Source organism: Vulpes vulpes, chromosome 1, assembly GCF_048418805.1.
Source record: "Vulpes vulpes isolate BD-2025 chromosome 1, VulVul3, whole genome shotgun sequence".
NCBI classification, from domain to species: Eukaryota; Metazoa; Chordata; class Mammalia; order Carnivora; family Canidae; genus Vulpes; species Vulpes vulpes.
Window position 1 is genome coordinate 188,450,585 of NC_132780.1, and position 22,132 is coordinate 188,472,716.

General features: G+C 30.7%; 1 protein-coding gene across 6 annotated transcripts in view; it reads left to right on the forward strand.

Moving 5' to 3' along the window:
- GRIK2 (glutamate ionotropic receptor kainate type subunit 2) overlaps nt 1-22,132 on the forward strand; it is a 641,615-nt gene that overhangs the window by 480,777 nt on the left and 138,706 nt on the right. For all 6 annotated transcript variants that reach the window (XR_011997276.1, XM_072738083.1, XM_072738081.1 and 3 more), the window contains one exon: nt 4,180-4,403. Coding sequence is in view for 5 of the 6 variants with exons in the window: in XM_072738083.1 (XP_072594184.1) it covers nt 4,180-4,403 (224 nt within the window). In the remaining variant the exon portion in view is untranslated. The remainder of the gene's footprint in view (nt 1-4,179; nt 4,404-22,132) is intronic.

The following is a 22,132-nucleotide window of genomic DNA, read 5'->3' on the forward strand; positions in this document are numbered from 1 at the left end:
GAGAAAAGGGAAGATAATTTTGGTTAGGGAAATATAGAAGCAATAAAGCAGAAGAAATCATTATGAGGAAATTCCTCATAATTTGCACAGAAAAATGTTGGGCAGTGAGTATAGTTAAGTCACCTTTGGCACCATACATTTCTTAAACTCTCAGAATTCTGATTTTTTCCATCTGTAAAAAAGAAAACGACATTTATAAATGTGGTAGAACTGCTGTGAGGATTAATGGAAGGGATATGAGCAAAAAATCTGGCCTTGGCCCATAATGGACATGTTTAATTTAAGCCACGTCTATGAGATCTCTTTTTTTGCTGCTGGTGCCACCCTCCCAATTCAAGTCTTTGTCATCACAGACTCTCTTCAAGCAGAACACCAGTGTAATCGTTTGACTAAGCCTTCACAGATCTGATCAGTTGGAAATGAGCTCTTCTTTTCCTTTGTACTATTCATATGACACATGACAGTCTATTTACTTATTTTTCTTGGGCTGAAATAGATTTTTTAAACAGTTTTGACCATTGGCTTTTCTAATGCGAGGTTACTTTATTACTTTATTTTATTCTTAAAAATAAAACACCACTGGAGATGAGGACTGCACTTCTGATGAGGACTCAGTGTCGTATGGAAGTATTGGATCACTCTATTGTACACCTGAAACTAATATGACACTGTGCATTAACTGGAATTTAAATAAAAAGTTAAAATCTTAAAATAACAATTACTAAATCTATGTTTATGAAATCATAACCTTTACCTACAGAGATAAAAAGCTCTTGGATTATGCAATTCACCATCAGACCCTTTTTTCCAGCCACTTAGTCTTTAATAACATGATAGTTGATGGAACAATACCACATCTGCCATTATAAACATCTTTAATACAGCCTTAATTTTATTAGATTTCAAAATTGTTATATTAATAGACTTGTAATGAAGTTAGATCTTACTCATAGTCAGTGGTATTATGTATAAATAATGTTCTTTACTGCTGCGAGATGATCTGGAGGTTAATCAGTTTAATGAATTTAATTTATAAATTTTAAAATGAATTTAAAAAATATATTTGGTGTGTAGATAGAAGCTATTTTTGACAATTGATGTTTGGTAAGTTTTGTGTGTTTTGCTATTAATAGTAACAACTATTAATATTAATAGTAACAACTAAGTTCTAATTAATTTAATGAACATAACATACTCCTAAGGATATGGTTAAAACAACCTGTTATTAAAAATGGATATTTTTATAGCAGTTTTAGGTTTATAGAAAAATTGTGCAGAAAGTAGAGTTTCTAAACCTTGTCCCATTCTACCCTACCCCCTACAATTTCCCTTATTAACAGTTTCCATCAGTGTAGTATATTTGTTACAGTTGAACTATTATGAAGACACTAGCTATAGTCCATAGTCTACATTAGGATTCACTCTTCGTGTTGTACAGTTTTATGATTTTTGGTAAATGTACATTGTCATGTACCCACCATTAAGAATAGTTTCACTGTCATAAACATGTTCTGGTTCCATTTATTTGTCACTCTGTTCCCTGAGTTTTTGGGGTAACTACTGATCTTTTTATTGCCTGTATAGTTTTGCCTTTTCCAAAATGTCATATAATCAGAATCATATCATATGTAAGTAGCCTTTTCAGACTGGCATTGTTCACTTAGTAATAGGCATTTAAGGTTTTTCCATTTCTTTTCATGCCTTGATAGTTATTTCCTTTTATTGCTGGATAATATTTTGTCATATGGATGTACCACAGTCTGCCTATATATTTATTTTTTAAAATAAAATGTCTAAAAATGTCTCTATCTTTTGTTTTAAATGTCTAATTTCTTTTATCATTGAAAGTATTTTACTGTGTAATGTTTTATCCTTTTTCCATTTTATATTTGGAATAGACATTTTATTTTAGGCAATGCTAAGTAAATTTTAAAATTCAGTGTATGTCAGGGCACTTGGTGGCTCAGTCAGTTTAGTGTCCTGCTCTTGGTTTTGGCTCAGGTCATGATCTCAGGGTTGTGAGATCAAGTTGTGTCAGGTTCTGCACTTAGCACAGGGTTGGCTTGAGATTCTATCCCTCTCCCTCCCCCCCGTCTCCCTCTCTCTCTGCCCCGTTCATGCATGTGCATACTCTCACTTTCTAAAATAAATAAGTAAATAAAATCTTTAAAATTTAGTGCATGTCTAATCAGTCATGTTAATATATGCCTACTGAACAACTTTTTTTTGGAATAATGTAGTGGTTTTGTCTTAACATGTTATTTGAATTGTTCCCTAAATTTTGTTGATATCTACTATGAATTTAAAAATATTTTACCAGCCTAAAGCATATTCAATTATATGCTTTACATGTGGTAAAATTTTGCTTTACATGTGTCTAGAATGAGGGAGTTTACAACGTGAAGTGGCACATAGATAAACTGTGCTGTATATTCAACCCCCTAAACAGGAGCAAACCACTATTTCATGTTGTCCAATTTTTACTAGAATCTTTCCCTAACAAACTTACTTTTTTCAAACCATCTGCACTTCCTTCCCTTCTGTCTTTGAGGAAATGCTTTCTCTTCTTTGTGGAAAATATTCTATCTGCCTAAACTCTTCACCTGGCCTTTTAAATCTCAGTGACTGATCTATTAATCACTGTTCTTGCTTCTATGTATTCCTCTTTCCATCTGTATGAATTCTGTAATAAATGAATGAATGAATGTCTGTATAAGTCCATTTTTGTCTTCTGAGGTGCATGTCATGGTTAGTTTTGGGTATAGATTCCAAAATCTTGGGGTTTACGTCCTAATTCCAATGCTCCACTAGCTCTATGACTGCAAACAAGTTTTTGACTTCTCATGGATTCAGTTTCCTTACCTGAAATGGGGATAATGGTAGGATTATGTAAGGATTAAAAGTGACAATTGATGTAAAGTTCTAAGCACAGTGCCTATTGCATAGCAGATGCTTAAAGGACATTAGTAATTATTATTGCAAAATTGATATTTTCTTTGATTTATGAATATGAAATATGATGATATCCTCTCCAGGTCCCTTAAAACCTGTTTTTTTCCTTCCTAATTTTTGGAGAAATATCTTTCCCTATCCATTGATATTCAAAGATACTCTATTCAAGCATCTGACTGCTCACTTTTCTCCACACACACCCAACACACAAATGCACACACATACCCAGAATAATATTGTCAACAAAGTTAGCTTCTAGAGAAGTTTCTTTTTGAAGTTCCCCAACAATCCTTGGGTAAGGAAACTAGAGGCCCAGTTTCATTATTTTGTACATCTTTCTATAACTCTCTACAAGGAGCACTTCTTACTTATTCTCTGAAAGCCGAGTATGTTTATGAAAATAAAAGGAATATAGAAATACAGCTTCCTATCAATATGGAATAGAACTGTTTATTATTTTAAAATATTATAATTATTTCTCTTAATATATTGGATTTGAAGTTCATCCTGACAGATGGTTATAACATGATGAGTGAAAAGCATTAGTAACATATTTAAGCTGCCGTGGAAAATTAGCAACTTTGTGAAAATTGAAAAACTCATTTCCTGATGCGATTTAGGCAAGGCTTTAAGGATTTTCATTAAATAATATAAAAAAAATTAGAGGGTTAGAAACAAAACTCAGGGGCAGGAAACACAATCACATTAAAAGATGATTTTCAAAATGTTAACTATTTAAAAACTAAAATCTTAACTACTTTACAGCTTTAAAACCAAGAAAGCATGTTTTATGACTATCAGCTACATAATTTGAAGTAGATATTATTAGTATTACTATTTAGAATCTGACCTAGGTATTTAAAAAGTCAGAACTGATATTAAATCTTTTTTAAAGTTGAGATTAAAAACAATTATGAGAAGATTCCATAGCATAATAATTCAGGTCCTAATGTAGAATAGTTTCTTCAATTTTTCATTCTGTATGATTTTTTTCTTTTTCTATCTCTGTACAATAAATTCTGGTTTGCTAATCTAGAAGGACATAGAAATGAGTAGCAGAAAAAGCAGGTCCTCCAATTCAGGATCAAGAATTCTCTACATGTTAATGTAATAGTTACATGAGACAATTCTCAAGTGTAAAGTATTTGTTTTGTATAATTTGGATACTGACTTCTTTCTTGAGACTTAGAACCAATTTTTCCCCCTTTCTTCTGTTTCTCTCTACAGAAAGCTGACCTTGCAGTTGCTCCACTGGCTATTACCTACGTTCGAGAGAAGGTCATCGACTTTTCCAAGCCCTTTATGACACTTGGAATAAGTATTTTGTACCGCAAGCCCAATGGTACAAACCCAGGCGTCTTCTCCTTCCTGAATCCTCTCTCCCCTGATATCTGGATGTATATTCTGCTGGCTTACTTGGGTGTCAGTTGTGTGCTCTTTGTCATAGCCAGGTAACATGCTCACTTTTGTGATTTTTTTGGCAATTGTTACCTCCTTTTTCTAACTAATAATTGTCAAAAGTCACAATAATTTTTACTTTTCTTTTTCTTTATTTCCCTTGGGGTGCTGAAGAATAATGAACTTTTAAGAGTCACATAACTTATTAAAATATATTATGCTGCCTTTTTGGGCAGAAAGCATGCTGGTTATGTCAGTAAGCTATAAGTGTGGTAGAGTTTACTCTTTTTAATCAGAATCTAAAGGCAGTCCAAATCACCATGACATAAAAATTGTTTTCTAATTTTGAAGATTTCTCTTGAGCCAGAAAGCAAAATAGTATACTTTACTATTTATTTACTGATTTATTTGGAATAATAAATCAGTCATAAAAAAAACCAAAGTGGTAAAATTTAAAAGGAGGCTTTTTTAAGTATAAAAAGACTACCATTATTTTCCACATAAAATTTCTCATTTTTTCACAAAATAATATAATGTATAACTACAAATATTTTTTGTTCTATCATCAAAATTAAATATTAAATAAGAGGGTTATTTTTTCAAATATATAGGTTCTTCTGATAAATTTATCACTAAAGATATTTATCTTTCCTTTGAACCTATTCTTTTCTCAATGAAATCATGCATTTGTTCCTAGCAGTGAAATTAAAAAAAAAACAAAAACAAAGGCTTAGTTCATTCAATTAAAACAAGGAATGAAATCACTTCTAGAAGTAGTATATTTTTATATATGTAGATTATTTGTGGTTATACACAGATATTTTTGATATTCACATATGGATGTAATGCAAATTTATGATAGTCTACCTAATTGTTTTAATATTAACACATGAGTCCTTCAGACAGTTATCATTTGCATATGGCTGAAAATTTGTATTGGAACCATACATACATATAGCTTTTGTAGCTGTATGGTAGCTCATGTTAAAATTTTTATATGAAATTTCGAGTTCCACCCCAAAATGAGAATTTGGAGTATGAAATTTATAAACTTTCGGCTCCAGACTTTTCCATATCTTGTGGAAACCAAACAACATTTTCATTTTTGAGCATCTTTGCGTCAATTACAAATCTTTTATAGTGACCAATACAAACCACCCTATTTTATATGTATTCAGAGAAATGAGTTCAAGGATTGCAGTTTAAATAATTCAATGGCTGGAGAACTCTACAGCATGCCCACAAGGCAGACAGAAAAATAAATACTCCAAAGTATAGAAAAAGCTTTTATTGCTGTCTACAGGTACACCTGCTCCTTCTTAATCAAATTAACAAAAGTTCCTGGGAAAGATAAAATCAAAACCTAGTGGTAAATGTCCTGAGACCCTTCTGAGGCAATTGTGCAAGCATCAATCAACCTGAATTAAGTCTAATGTAGTTTCCAGGGGACCTTAAGTAGAGACTATTGAATTACCTCAAATTCATATTAGGAATTTCAGATATTACTAATTTTCTGAGCCCAAATCTTCTGAGATTACATTCAAAAGCAAATACTGAAACATCTGAATTCTCTTCTAGCTTAAAAGAACATTTGCAAATAGAGGCAAGCTGTGTGGCTTATGCACTCATATAATTTTCATAATATTTCTTTAACTATCACTTTGATAAACCATCAAATAAAATAGTAACATAACATCTGTGTAATCGTAACCTGTACTAATTTTTTACAGAATAAATACATCCATATCATTCTTATTGAGAACATATAGCTGGTGTGCCACTTAAGTGTTATTAAATTTTAGAGTATTACTGTCATATTTTATTATTAGTTATTAAATTAATGAATTTGAAAGTAATTCTATTTCAGCCTCATATTCAACGATGTGATAATAGTTTCATCAGTTTCAGAAATTAAGTATAATATCTTCATTTATGGACAAATTAACATATTTTATTAAATAACAAACAATATAAGATATCCTATATTAAGTGATAAATAATATTAGATATCTTGGTAAATAATATATAGTATGAAAATAAATTATTTTCAGATTATCTCTGAACTATCTTGTTCAATTCTCAATATTAAAATAATCTTATATAAATATTGCTAAAAACAACACACTGAAAACTCAGATTAAAAGAAAATTTCTTGAATAGAATCTGCTTAAGTTCTAAACTGAACTTCTAAAGCCAAATAAATTTATATAATTAATATCTACTTTACTTTAATTAAAAAAAAACTCCACTTTGATATGGAATTAAACTTTTGTTACCGTGAAAGAAGTTCATGATGTGCGAATGTAGATGAAATGTCCAAGTTTCAATTACAGAACTTAATTACATTCCTAATTTAAATGGTATTAGGATATTTGTTATCAATTCACAATAAATGTAGTATTTTGATTTCACCTATGAATGAGGACTGTGCCTTATGTTGTATAGAAATCACTTATTCACATTATTATTGTTGTCAAAATAAATATGGCCTTTTATTTATGTATATTTTTTATCTTTATCTCCATAATGATTACAGGAAAAAAAGGAAAAATTACAGTAAAAAACTCTCAGATATGTGTTTCATTCTCAGGGAAGATCACAAAGTTCTAAAATAATACCATGCTAACCACAAAATTTCATAATAAATTGAGTACTGTACAATTGTTGGAATTTGTTTTCTAAAGTTAAATGTAAAAGCAGATTGTTTTTATGATGGCTTTTTAAAATGTCCCTTCACCTTTATTGTGTAAGAAAAGATTATCTAATAAGTACCTAACAAAGGCTCTAAGGTTTTTTTTTTTTTTAAGCAGTATTAAGAAAGACATATATGGCTTTACTTGTCTTGATATGGTTTTATGATCTATGGTCTCTTGCAAACAGTTGCAGTATTATTTATAGCATAATGGCATAAACAGCATGCTTATGTGAATTAGGGGAGAACTCTTGTTTGACAGTAAAGATGAGCCTGAAGTTCGGCATTCTGGATACAGAATGGCCTTATCCCGGATCTCCTAACCATAGCTCTTGGCTGACAGAGGAATAGGAAGAAATCTCGTACATGATAAGCTTGCACTTGATCATATTTGTCCCTAAACCTTTTCTCTTTCCCTCTTTCTATTATATTTTCCTTTGACCTAGGTATATTAGTATAGAGAAAGCAGTTAGTCATATAAAGAGTCTGGTTAGGAAATCCACCCTTTATACTCAGAATGAAAGGTATTTTTCACCTTGCTTCAAATATTTCCTTTATTAAACAACAGATAATACAGATGCAGTAGATCCTATTTATAAAATGAGTCAATATAAATGCCCATAATGTTAGGGAGATTTTTTTTTTCTTTTAACAAGACCTGAGCTATTTTGAAATTCAGTGTATAAATCTTGGTCTAGAGTTCTTAGTAGTTTGGTAGAGAAGTGAATAACTGAAGACCAAACTTAAAAGAAGAGCATAATGCTCTACACATTTCCCTCCAACAGGATTGATGGAACCTTAGTAATAATTCACTAAGCTTATAATAATGTTGCATATTTTATTCTGAGATTGACATTTTTAAAATTAAATACAAATAAACTGGAGAAGAAAAGTAATACTGTTCCAGCTTTTTAAGTAAGAATGTTATTACACAGAAATTTCTTAGGTTATTTAAATGAACAAGTATATATGTTCAAATAGAGGAAAAAGAATAAAAGAAGGAAAGCAACATTGACTAACCTGGCCTTCTTAGCAAAGATAAATCAACGAATATTCAATGTTAAGTACATAACATTAGTTTTTCAAAGTTAAAAAGAATATAGAAGTTTCTTGTAAGTTTTAAGATTGAATTACTTTGTATGATTTTTAGAATATTAGAATATCATCTATTGCACTACTAGATTAGACAGTAGGAAATGGTCTCCCTAGAATCTACCCAAGGGTGTATTAATACAGTCACCACCAGGACTGTCTTGACATACATTTTGACACTAACATGGTCTGTGGTCACAAGATGACAAGGCTATTGCCTTACTGAGAGTTCTTCTAAACTTATAAAAATATTCCGTATTTCTCTTGGTACTCAGAGGTAAAGATATTCTAAACATAGTGTTTTTGATGGTTTAACCGAGTGTAGGAAACCATGTCCAAAGTGCTTGCATCAACAGCTTTGATCTAGACTCCTGACTAGTGTGCAGTAGCCTTTATATTCTTGTCACAATGATGGGTGACATTTAATGCACAGTGAAGGGCAACAATGAATTATTATGCACTTGGAAATGGATAACTGTTTTGGTGGGATGTTCAATGTTAAACTAATATGCTGTCAAAAAGACTCCTGTCACATTGAAGTGAAAAGCCAATTTTGTTGTGTGCCTTTGCCACCAACGTGCCCACCTCTTAGAAAACCATTTCAATTTTACCTTTCTGTAACATAATTTTAGATATATTTTACTTTTATTTCTTAGTCATTTTTTTTACTTAAGTAAATTACAGGAAAGCCTATCTGTTATTCATTTTTCCATTTAGCAATTTTCCTAGACTTTAATGAAAATTTGGTTTGAAATAGTGTGCCTTTCACACATATGAAAGTGATTACTAAAATTGATTATATTAACAAATACCTCAATTATGGAACTAAAAGTCACAATTGATTAAAACTAAATGCACCTTCAAATTACATTTCCATAGGAAATGAGGTTACTTCTACATTAATAAAGTTTTTTTTTCTTTTTGCAAGAGTTACTTGGTAAATCTATTATAAAATAATTTACCTTTTTATTTGTAGTGGTTCCAGTGATGTTCATGGTTGCAAAAGGAACATGGCGTCAGCAACCCAGAAAAAAATATTATCCCTTTGTGTAATTAGTAGAACCAAACCAATTGAAAGGAAGTTGAATTGGGGACTTCTTTTCAGTTTATGGTTGTGTCTAGATAATTTAGGCAGTGGAGATTTTGACTAACATTATCCGTATAGGAAAAGGTCAGACTCTTAATCATGTTAACAAAAAATAAACATATTTTCCACCTCTCAAATTTAGAATTATGCTAGACATTTACAAGAATAAAACATTTGAGAATAATTAAGAAAAATACAATTTAAAATTCAAGTGCTTCTTTTTTTTGTAATCTGCTGTAATCAAATGCTTGTTGGCATTTTCTTTTAAAGATGATTGTGCTTGAGTACCTTTTAGAAGTTTTGATCTCTTTTTCCAAATTATTTTTTGACATAGTTTTTTTATCATTAGGGCAAAAGTAAATACAAATGCAAAGGTGGAAGTTTGATAGTCCATTTTGATTTTTCATATCCTGTGGATAAGTTATTTGTCTCTTTGTCTTTCCTCGCCTCCATTGCCAAATTGAATTCAGACTTCTGGAGGCGAAAAAGCTACCCCTCTCTCTAGTCATTCCAAGTGTGCCTACTCAACAAATATATTGGCCAATGAGCTTCTGAAAACTATGATTTGTTTCAATTTAGAAGTTCCACAGTGTCTAGCTCAGTAAATCACAGATACTAATTTTAATAAATTACATTATATAGAGTCACATTAAGAAACTTGAGAATGCTAAAAACTTGAAGATGAATATATATTGACTTATTATATTTGCTACCAAAAATGATACCTCTGTTTTTAATGAATACTTTATGGAATATGGAATTCCATTTTTCAACACTCACTCGTCCTGATGAGAAGTGGTAGTCTTGTAAGAAATTACTTTTTTTCCTTGAAATACTTGGAAAAGCAGTGTAGTGTCATCTTTGACAGTTGCCACCATATCTCATACATTTCTTGTTAGCTCTTCAGATTGAAAAGCTAATTGGACAAGAACAATACTGTGAATGACTGTTTCCCTCTATTTTTTTTTTCTTTCCTTTTTTGGGAGTTTTCTTTATTAATCATAAGAAATTCTTTGAGATGACTCTTAAGAACCAACAAGATAAAGAGCACCAAGCACTTTTTTTAAAAATCAAGTGATATACTTATTCTTCCATATTTTGCTATTTCTAGGTAGCTACTTCTCCCATAGCTACAGAGTACTGTGAATTCTTTGTAAGAAACCCTCAGCTTGTTTTTTATGTGTTAATTCTCTAACAAAATTATACTTCTGTTTTTCTACAGCCCTCAGAATAATAGTCCCCTCAGACTTTGGGGGGCTCTCAGTCACCTAAGAAAGGTCTTTACAGTATGAAATGAGGGTTTGTGTGTGTATATATATATGATATATATATGATAGATGATAGATAGATAGATAGATGATAGTACAATGATTGAGGGTATTATTTTAAAAAAGCAATTGCCTTGAAAAATGTAAAGAAATAGGTCAATTTTTTAAAATAGTAAGCATAACACCTAAATTAGTAACATTTTTACCTAGATAAAGTTGTTCTTTTGCTGTAGATTCTTTGTTGTAAGAATTCTTTCAGGTGGATGAATGTTTTCCTATATCGTTTTGTACTGGGCCGGTGGGTTATGTGGAAGAAATCATTTGTAGAGAAAAGGAAGGACACTAATATAAATTGTTTGTCAATAGTGGCCAGGTTTTATCTGAGAATCATGGAGAGATTAATTTATTAGCTTCTTTTTTCAGTAGCTGTTTTTACATTTTTATATAAGGAATGAGTAGGTATACATAACCACATCCCCTTATCCCTAGCAATGAGATTAGAAATATTTTCCCTTTGTTTAATGCTAACATTATTATACTTTATAAATTCTAATTTATTACAGAAAGGAAGCTATTTTAAGGAAAACAGATTTAGAGGAAAACAGAAAAAAAAGGAAGTTGTATCACTTGGTTCTTTTTGATTATCATGTTAAATTCACCTTTCACGTTTCCTTCTAAGATTTTAGGAAAAACAAAAGATTAGCTACCTTTTTAATTATTATTTTTAAGAGTTCTGTATAACATATTTGTGCTACATGTTAGCAGTATGTTGTTTTAGAATAACTTGAAAGAATTACCTCAATTAGCTACACTTAAGACATGTGTTTTTCTCTTTAGATTTGCCAATAAGAAAGCTTAAACAAATATTTCCAATCACTTAGGAACCTAAACAGTACACATTAGAAAGTCACACGTGAGCAGATTTGCCTCATTAACATATAAACCTATTTGCTTTCTAAGCCATTTCTCTAGGAATGCTCACTTTCTTCCCCTGAAAATTACTAACTGCATATGGTAAAGGAATTGCACCACATTGTGAGCTTTTCCAGAGACTTAAATGATATTGATATATTTTTTACTTAAATGATATTGATATATTTTTTATTTTTTTCATAATTCATGGGTGTGGGAAAAATATCATTAATATTGAATGAAAATGTATGGATGTAATTTTTAGTGATAATTTATGACTTATTTCTTCATGTTATGTAAAATAATGCACTCTATCCAAATAATTAATGAGTAGGAGATATAGTATCATCAACCAGTGTAACTTCATTCATTAGAGCATGTCACAGCACCTTAATTGCTATAATTTTTTACATTCCATTACATAATTACATCATTCAAGTTAAATTGTTTTCATATCAATCCTGTTGGGTATATATACGTATATATTTTTTAAGAAAAATATCATCTGTTTCTCAAATTGCTATAGGAATTTCAATATGATATTTGAATAGTTAGGGCCTGATATCTTGTATATAAATAGAATTAGTAAAACAAATGACAACACAAACTATTCTATTGATTTTCAACACCTATAATTTTAAATGTTTCTAGTTAACTCTTACATAAAGAGGAACACTATTAAAATGTGAAGTTATCTCTGTTAGAGCTACTTTTGGAGTTTTGTTTGGAAACCCAGATATTAACTTGACAAACTTTATGACAAAAACCTTATTAATGAAGTAATTATACACATCTACATTTTAAAATTATAGTAATTATTTTTAGTGCAGTATACATTGGATTGAAACATAATTTTTGTTTCAATACCTTATAAAATAAGTGGAAGGTAATCCTCTCTGCCCCTCCCCAGCCTGGATATAACTTAGTTTCCTGCTCTTCTTTAAGAAAGATGTTTAACCGTTAATTATTTACAAATATTTCCCATTTAAATGTACCCCTGACTACTCCTGAAATGATAGCATGAGGTAAATGAATTCATAATAGATTTTCCTATTAAATTAATGGACTTAATATTTGAAGCAAAGGTGAAATTGTAGGTTTTGAATGTTACTGGCATGATAAACATTATAAACAGATTAGGGCTACAACTGTCATCTAAGTTGGTTCAGAATATGCACCTGAATATTATTTTAACATAATAAAATTAGGTAAGTGTTTCCCTGCTTCCCTTACTATTACTGGACTGAGAAAGGGGGTGCTGGGAGGTGTGTGTCAATATGAGTTTAGCAATTCACTAGACTGACTGAAGATATGTTTTGGAATGGTATTACTAAAGTGAGATTACAAAAAACAAAACAAAACAAAAACCTCAAAAAACAAGAAAGAAACAAGAAAAGAAAAAGAAAATAGTGAAAATTTTGTTACAGAAGGAGATACAAAATCAATATTCACATTCAGGGAAATGTATGTTGATTTCAAATATCTCATATCACTGCAATTTTCAATTAGGACCTCAAATTTTGACAATCATGAAGATATTAAAAATTATATTTAAAATATTCCTTCTGCTCCAAATTTTAAAACACTCTTGATATTTCTAAATTCAGATATTTGAGTTGAAAACAAAAATGGTGAATGCTTTCCAAACATACTTCAGTTGCTTTAGATACTAAACTGCATATGCAGTGCATACACTTAATTTTTAAATATTTTATTGGTATATTTGATACAATAGAATATAATTTAGCAAGATATTTAGTTGGAAGAAAAGAAAATACAAAAGTCATGATACCTCATGAAACTTACTAAAATTCATTTATAGTTAAACAATTCAATGAGAAAATAAACTTTTTGTGCCTTGCATGTTCATGGTAGCTGGTTGGTATATATATTTTTTTATAATCCAGATATTTGCATATTAGCAAATTGACTTACATCCAAGGGATGTTAAAAAATCAATGCTACCTTTCCAATACTAGCTTCAGGTTCCTGTTGATAGCATCATTTACTTTTGAGGATCCATTTTTTAAAAAAGTAGTCTGTTTCATTTTCCAGTATTAGAAACCACATAACCACCTGAGTGATCTAAGGACAGTCTGCCTTGAGCCTTTTAATACGGGACTTACTCCTTTAAAATCCTTAGCAAGTGTGTTGCAAGCTACACACTTGGTTCTGATATGTAAGTCTAAGAAATAATTCTTTTAAATGTAAATTATGTTCCAACCAATTTAAAAATAACAGTGTTTTAATGTTTGGTACTTCACTTGCAAAAAGTTAGCTATATTGGTAAGAAATTATTGATAGGACAAATCTATGCTTTCTTATGCAATGTTGATATGTAGGACATTTTCCTTATTATTCCCAATTTAAAGCCACTCTTAATTTAATTTGATCGGACAATTAGGTGTTTAAAAAGCTGCATTAGTAGCTATTTAATGAGACTATATAAAATCCACTTTGTAATTTTAAAAATGATTCCAGCTTTAAGTGTAGAATTATGTATTTTTATTTTACATTTGTAAAATTAAATCTGAATTTTATGGCAACCAAAATAATGTCTTTCCTTCAGGAATCTTAAGATGATCAGTAGATGATTATAATAAGGACTTTTTTTATTCCATAACAATAAAAACAATCTTGGGTAGTTTAAAATTTGAGTAGGTTGCAGTATGCCATTATGACTTAATTTTATTTAAAAAATTGCTTAGGATGAAAATAGGTCATAAGGATCTGAATTCAAGCTTATTGTTGAAGTTAATTGCCTAAATCAAATATAAATTTTAAATGGGAATTAAAGGGAAGTCTTACATTTTGAAAACATTTATTATTTATTGTTTCTAGTTATACCTTTGTAGCTGATAGTAATGCTTATTTTTCTTTGAGGGTATATTTTTAACAAAAATTGATCACAGTTTAAATTTACCATCAATAAATTATAAATCGGGGGAACTGATCATTGTTACCATCTCATTAAGCCCTTCAACCCATTTAGATCTACTAAATAATATGTTCAATAGCATATTATTGTAGCATTCATATACAGATAATCCTTGTACTTCATTCTGTGTAAATCTGGTAACTTTCTGGTCCTAAAGCTACCAATAAAGCAATGCCGAAGTTAATTAATGAGCAACAGATGGCAAGAAAATTTAACATAAATGCTGTATATTTTTCAGTGATGTGACTGACGGTAATAACTGCTGTGGCAAGTAGTGAATTTTTGATTTGCAGCAATTGACAATTTTTGTGGTATAAATATTACCAATATAACTAATCAAGCTACCAATGGAGTCTTACCAAATCTAGAGTTGGAAAGATAGGTGGAAAATTGGCTCTTACAGCCAAAGGAACTGGCTCCAGAACACTGCTAATACATAACAATTTCAAATGAAAGGATAAGCATAGATAATAAAAGTGAGTAGCAGTAGCCCAGGTGGATGTGCTTACACAGAGATCCCGGATGTATCAGAAAAATATGTGGAAGGTAATGGCAAAGTTATGGAACCTTGAAAGCAAAATTAAAAAGTTAGATTTTTATTAATACAATTAGAATCTTTGAAGTAATTCCATACTTAAAGTAAATGCCAATTAATCCTTTCACTCATGAAAATAATTTGATATCTAAACAATTAGCATGATTTTCTTGAAGTTAACTGCTTGTTAAAATTTCTATGGTAAAGAAAAAAACACTAAGGAAAACTTTAGCTATAGTGACAATCTCATGGAATGAATCCTTGTGGATTCTGGTATTTTCTGAATTATTGAGTTGTTATCATTAAATTTAAAATCTTCAACTCTTTACGTGGAGATTTTTTTAACTATGAAATGGCTTCCTTGCTTATAAGGTTTAGTCAAAAATACTGAAAGGAACCAAATGGTCATTCAGTAATAATATTTTATACTGAATTAATGTCTCTTGAAGTTCAGTAATAGGTTCAGAGCCTATGTTAGTGGGAATAGGTTCACATGTAAGTAGTAGGAAACCTGACTAAGCAGTTATTAAATACATAGTAGGTTTACTGTTCTCATGAAGGCTGAAGGTAGGCAGGACAGGATTGAAACCATTGCTGAAAGAAAGGTGATGTTGGGGAACTTGGCACCTTCTATCTGTGTGCTACACTGTTCCTAGACTGAAGCTTTTATCCTCCAGGCTGCAAGAAGGTTACTGCAACACCAGGCATCCTATCTGCGCCTCAGGCAGCAAGAAGGTAGAAAGCAAAAGCAAAAGCCAAAAAGACAGGGTTTTTACCTCAGAAAGGAAAAACTTCCTCTTCTCTGCATCTTATTGGCTAAAATTATTTTACTTCCTAACTGCAGAAGAGGATGCAGATATGTTTCTTTTATCTGGGCACACCGCCACCTCAGTTCTTTTGTAAATAAGAAAGATTTTATCAGGTATGAATTGGCTGTGCCTGCCACAGGATTTATTAAATAGTGACATAAAGTTCAGGCACATGTGAAATTCTCTCAAATTTCTTGTTTCAACTGTGCATTTTTAAAGGTTTCTTTCTCCCCTTTTCTCATCTGTTATTTCGATGCCTATTTCTGAGCAGCCTAACTATCCCCTTCCTGTTAGTGATTTTCAACTGGTGTTTTCTTTAACACAAGCTAATTATGCTTGTTTAAAAATGTATGAAAAGTAAGTGTAAATATTTCATATGTTAGAGGTCTTTTGTGCTTTCTTTCTGGCCACTTTTCTTTTTTGTGCACCCATCATTTCTAGAACATTGACTATATTTTTGAGACATGAATTTACCAAATTAGTTTTGTGCAAGAAACATGAATTATTATTCTAATATTATCTTAAATGATGCTATCAAAATATAAAGTTTTAATCCCACAGAAAACAATTCTGGTTTATTTTTGATGTGAGATAATCTAATACATCAATGTTTTCCCTAACTTATATGAAGCCATGAAGAAGTTGGTGCAAAAAATTGTTAAATGTGGTAGGCTCCATAATATTTACACAATATAAATATATGATAGCATATCATAAGGCAGCATTTACAAAACATCAGATGCTAAACTGTTTCCAGGGGGAAAAAATGAACCCAAGAGAGTTCTACGCTCAAAGAAGGTCAGGAGAACTATGTACTAGATCTGCCTCTTGAAGATTCGCTATTAGCAGATTAAAGGTTCCGAAAAGTCTTACAGCAAAGAGATTTGGGTATGTTTGTTTAATTCATCATTATCTAAACATTTTTGGCCATGGGACATTTTTTTCTCTTTATTTCAGAATAAAATAGTAACTGTGAAAATTTTAAATTCAGTTATAGAGTTTCAAAAAATAACTTCCATTTTAAAAATGTCTGGCCTTAGGACAAACTCATTATTACTTATTTGTAAATTTGGTTATAAAAATCAAGATTTGCTATTGTCAGAAAGACGCTCATTGTATATTTTAAAAGTTCCCTACATTTATTGAAAGTTCTTAAAAAATTAGATAATTGTAAAAAGCAAAAGGCCTTATTTTGGAATAATGATAAACCTAGCAATAAAGCTTTTTTTCATACTGACAAATTATGATTTGAGAGCAAGCACATGACTTAAATATCTTCCAGTTTTATTAGTAATTTTATCTTATTTATTAAAGGAGGAAGAATTTTATGATGTAGTTGATACTTTATTTTGTATTTATTGTAAAGATGAAATTAGTTATCTATTCTTCTATAAATGATCAGCACTCTAGGTAGATGAATTATGTAGATTTTAATTTTACACATATTTTGAAGCTACATATTTTATGAAGTTGTAATCTTTTCTATTAGAGTCATATTTGTCTACCTTATGACACACACTCTGTAAACAGAGCTGAAGGAGGTCACTGTATTTTAAATCTCATTTACATATTGGACAACATCAAATGATAATTATTAATGTTCTAGTTTTATATAGAGTACAAAATAGCATAAAGTGCAAAAAGCCAGAAAATAAGCATATTCAGCATACATGTAAGCCTAGAGTGTCTTAAACTCAACTATAGTGATACTAAAATGGCCTGTTTATGGAGAACCAGCATTTTTATCTACATGCTTCTAGTTTGTTCGTCTTATTCAGCTTGGACAGGTAGCAATTTTGAACGGCTCATCTTAAAATGAATGCAATTATCAAAGGATTATATGGTCCATCCTACAAGGCATTCACTCATTTTAATCTTTTGTTTGCAGCCTTCTAGCTCCTCTCATACATTCTCATTTGTAGTTAATGGAAGGTATTATAGCTTATGTCTTAGCCTATTGCAAATAAAAAATGATGGTAGATAAAAGTTTCATAAATGACAGCTACTCTTTCTCAAATTTGGACCAAGTGTTGCTGTTTTCTTCCTTAGAATCAATTAAAACATTTATTTATTTATTTATTTGTGATCATAAGATAATATGCTGCCAGAGTATTGTCAATTATCATAGCTTATAACAAGATTGAAATTATATAAATTCTGATTGGATCCTAAATGGTAATTTTGCATGACTTTTGTTATTGTTCATTGTTTGAAAAATATTCCAACTAGGTCTATCACTCTTTCCCTAGCCACCCATCAATGTATCATTAAATATTAGCTATACAAATCACATATGATGGATATATTCCTTGTGTATTTCCTATTCATAAAACCTAATATATATTTGAAATAACCTATTAAGGACTATACTTAAGCTGTTTCAGAAATATAAAGGTAGAACTTCTATTTTTCAAGTTTGATTAAGTGAAAAACTATTACATAAGACAGTTATGTGGATGAATATTCTAAATGATAAAAATGATTTTTGCTACAAAATACAGCAACTGGAGACAGTAATTGGATCTCCTTGATTCGAATATGAAAACTCATTCAGAAATTCCTTTGTACAATAGAATATACACAAAATATTGTTTCAAAAATCCAATTTGTTGAGAGAAGCTACATTTTTTTATTTTTATTCTTAACCAAGTTATTTTAAAGGAATTTTGTATGAAAGACTTTCTTACAAATGCTTTAGCTTTTTAATTTTACTCAGAAAGCAAAGCCTCTATATATTTGTATTTCTTTTTTTAACCTTTGATTAAAGACCATAAAGTCCAGAGATGTTTTTTGAGCACCCAAATTTAAGCACCCAGTATTTCTAGAATATTGACTAAGCAATGTGGAGAAATGCAAACTTAGTATGTGTTCAGTCTAAATGGAAGGATTTAAAATTTAACATTGCAAAAGGACAAATGTACATGGGAAGGTACCAGATAATAAGAAATTAGTCCATCCAGAAACAGTACACTAAAAGGCATGAAAGGTGAGGCAGCATTCCAAAAGGCACGAAATCTTCACAGTAAGCTCAAGAAGTTAAAAAAGAACAACTGGTGTTTCAGTGTAAAGCATTGCCGATAGAACATGTTGTCCAGTTGATATGATTGTCTATACTATATCAAAAGGCCATATGCCAGACTACAAGAAACAGCCATTCTATTTGCAGTCTTTGGCCTTCTGACACCTGTAATCTACTTGAGATTTGATTTACTGTCCTAATAAATATTAGTGACTGTTAGTCCTAACTAGGAAGTGGTAACATAGCAAACAAAAACACATTGCTTTGGATTGTTCTCTTTTCCTCATTTGATGTTTAAAAACCAAGCACTTGTGTACTCATCAAGTTTGAACAATGGCACAAAACATCATGAACAAAGCAATAAAATGCCTATCTTAAAACGCTTGCCAAGAGATTGCCAGAGATTTACAGTAGAGAGAAATGTAGTAACAATGTAAAAATATTAAGACATTTAATTCAGATATGCGTGTAAATAAGATATTGAGACACATGTATGTTATTTTCCAGTACAATGTCATAAATTCTTGAAGCACTTTCAAACAGGACAAACGAGATTCGTGGAATGACAGGAATTGTCTGTGTCACTTAAATGCATTATGGCACTTAGGAAAACTGAATTATGTGTTTAATAACAATAAAAGTACAAACACCATTTCAATTAAATAACATTCTATAAAATCCCAGGTCTGTGACTGGTAAACAAAATTTTAACATATAATCAATAGAACTTCATGCAATAAATGGAGACATGGAAGTCTAAAGAAACAAAGCAACCTGACAGAGGGCCAGTAGTTAATCACAGAACTGGAGCCAGTGTTGACAGCACGCAGGGCACCACAGCATGAAAACAAAATTGAGGCACCTGTAAACAGAACTCCACTTTCACAATTATAATTAAAGCTCAAACCTGTAAGACTTTAAGAAGTGGTATAGCTAACCATCTGTTTTGCAATTTTTAATAGAAATCTGTTTCCTGAAAATTAACATTTTGGTCCATTTTTCCTTTCCCCAGAAGTTAACATGTTTCTAATCTTTGACACATGACCATAGCATAAATTCAGAGTTCTATCAGCTACATAGCATTAGCCAATACCTTACATTTTAGCTTGTCACTCAGTCCTTCATTAATATTTGAGGCCATTATATACGTCCTAATCATCTTTAATTGTGCTTGAGGCCATTAGAATTTTCTTCTCCTCCTCTCCCCCCTTCTCCTGCCTTCTTTGTCTTCCATTTAATATAAAGTACACGATTCTCAATTTCTCCTTTCCTTCTTCCCTTCCTCTCAATCACTGATTGGCTAGAGCTTTTCAGCACCATTTGGCTACTTTTTCTCAATCTTTTATTATTCGATCTTAGTATTGCTTGGTACAGATCTAATTTAAAATCCTCGGACAATTTTATTACATTGTCTTTGGCTATTTTAAAATATCAATAAAATATACGAAGCGAGACTAGATTCATGAGGAAATCTTTGTGTCATCTTATTATGTGCAGCATCCTTACTTGCCGATATTTATTAAATTTGCTCTTTATTATCTTTCATATAGTTTTGAGGATGTGTGAATGCCCTATCTAAGCTAATTGAAATGAGGTAAGATTTTGTTTCTGTCAGTTAACTTATTCCTTGATTATCATCTCTTTTCAGCATGTTTGAGTATGAGTAAAGTAAATATTGCTTAGTTATAACATGACATTTATGTAAAGATTTCGGGAACTAAAGTCATTATTACCTCAGGAGTGGTCAGGGTAGGAGCACAAGAGAAATAGATAATAAGATTTAGTAGAAATAACAAATGATTATGTAAAATAATGTAGAGTAATTTATTAAATTCACTAGTATCCAATTAATAAATTTGCAGAATATACTATATTTAATAGGTGAGAACATTCATTTAAGCAGAAGCATTCCTGTGAAAGGACAGAGCTAAGAGAAAAAGAATAGAAATGGAAACCTAATGTCCACAAAATATAACAGATACATACAATAAAGGTAAATAAAGTTAAATAACTAAACTAAGAGCATTATAAAATTCTTTTGAAATGATAATTATACGTGATACCCTTATTTTATGCATAAGAAAATTGAGGCACTGAATTTGTGACAGATGTACTGGAAGTCATAGAGGAAAAGACATAACAAGACTAGTATTGATTTAAAGTGCTCTCTTCAAAAAAGCGTTTGTGAAGTATGTTTTAAATCATCAGTAAAACTAAAATCAAAGTTTAAAAGTTTATTAAATAACGAGATGTTCCACAAGAGATAAAGCACCATTAATAAGAATCTTATTGAATCTTATTGAATCTGTCATAAATACAGAGGAATTTTGATGTTAAGTGTCATGAGAAATTCTGTTGAAGCACTCCAATGATAAAACAGCTTTCCATAAACATGATTATTGAGATAATGTCCTGGAAATCCCTGTAAAGAGAGAAAAGAAGTAGTAATTTAAATGCTTTCAATACATAATAAAATAATTTCAGAATGAGTGGAGAACTTTTGGATGCTGAAGGAAGAAATTTTATTTTGTAAATAAGTTCATTTGGGATTTAGAAAAAGGGTTCCCACTGCTAAAAGTTGGAACAGTCTCTGTTTAGCAAAGCAGATAGGCAAGCTTGAGATGAAACAATATTTTGAGAAATTAAGGAACTGATAGCTCAGAGAAATGAACAGACACAGATGGACTTCTTGGCCTTCTTTCATGAGCACATTTCCTATTTTATTGGCTTGGGATAAGTAAGTCTATTTAAAGAATCAAAATGCAGAAGAAAAATGCATCTTTTAGAAATGCATAAAATATGTTCTTTGCCTCTTTGAAAAAGTAAATATATATGTGTGTGTATAAGTATGTGTATATACACATATGTACATACATACACACACACACTGTATATGAACTCCCATTGACCAGAAGTTAGTTCTTAATTGCATAATAAGAAATAACTCAATTATATAAACATAACATAAAGAAGCAGTGACAGAAAAAAGTATGATAAAATTGGATATTCGTAGAGTTTTGAGAACACAAACTAATATAAATGTTATAATGTACCTAAGTTCTTATTTAATAATTATTCTACAAACACATATACTCTAAAAACTCTTTTCTTATGTGCAGTTATAAAACTTGATCATTAACAAAGGCACTTAAAGTTATCTTTAATATTTTGAAAATAACAAGAGAAACAAGAGAAGTGGTATATATTTCTACATTAAAGAACAAAAGACCTACACCTACATGTACAGTCTAAAAAATAAAACCCACCAAACTCCTAGTAAAAGGGATCAGGCTTGTTACTAAAGGCAGAGGGTGGGGGCAGGGAGAGAATTAGAGTAAAGTGATACAAAAGTACAGACTTCCTGCTAAGATGAATCAGTACTAGGGATGTTCCGTACAGCGTGATGACTATAGCTAATACTGCTGTATGA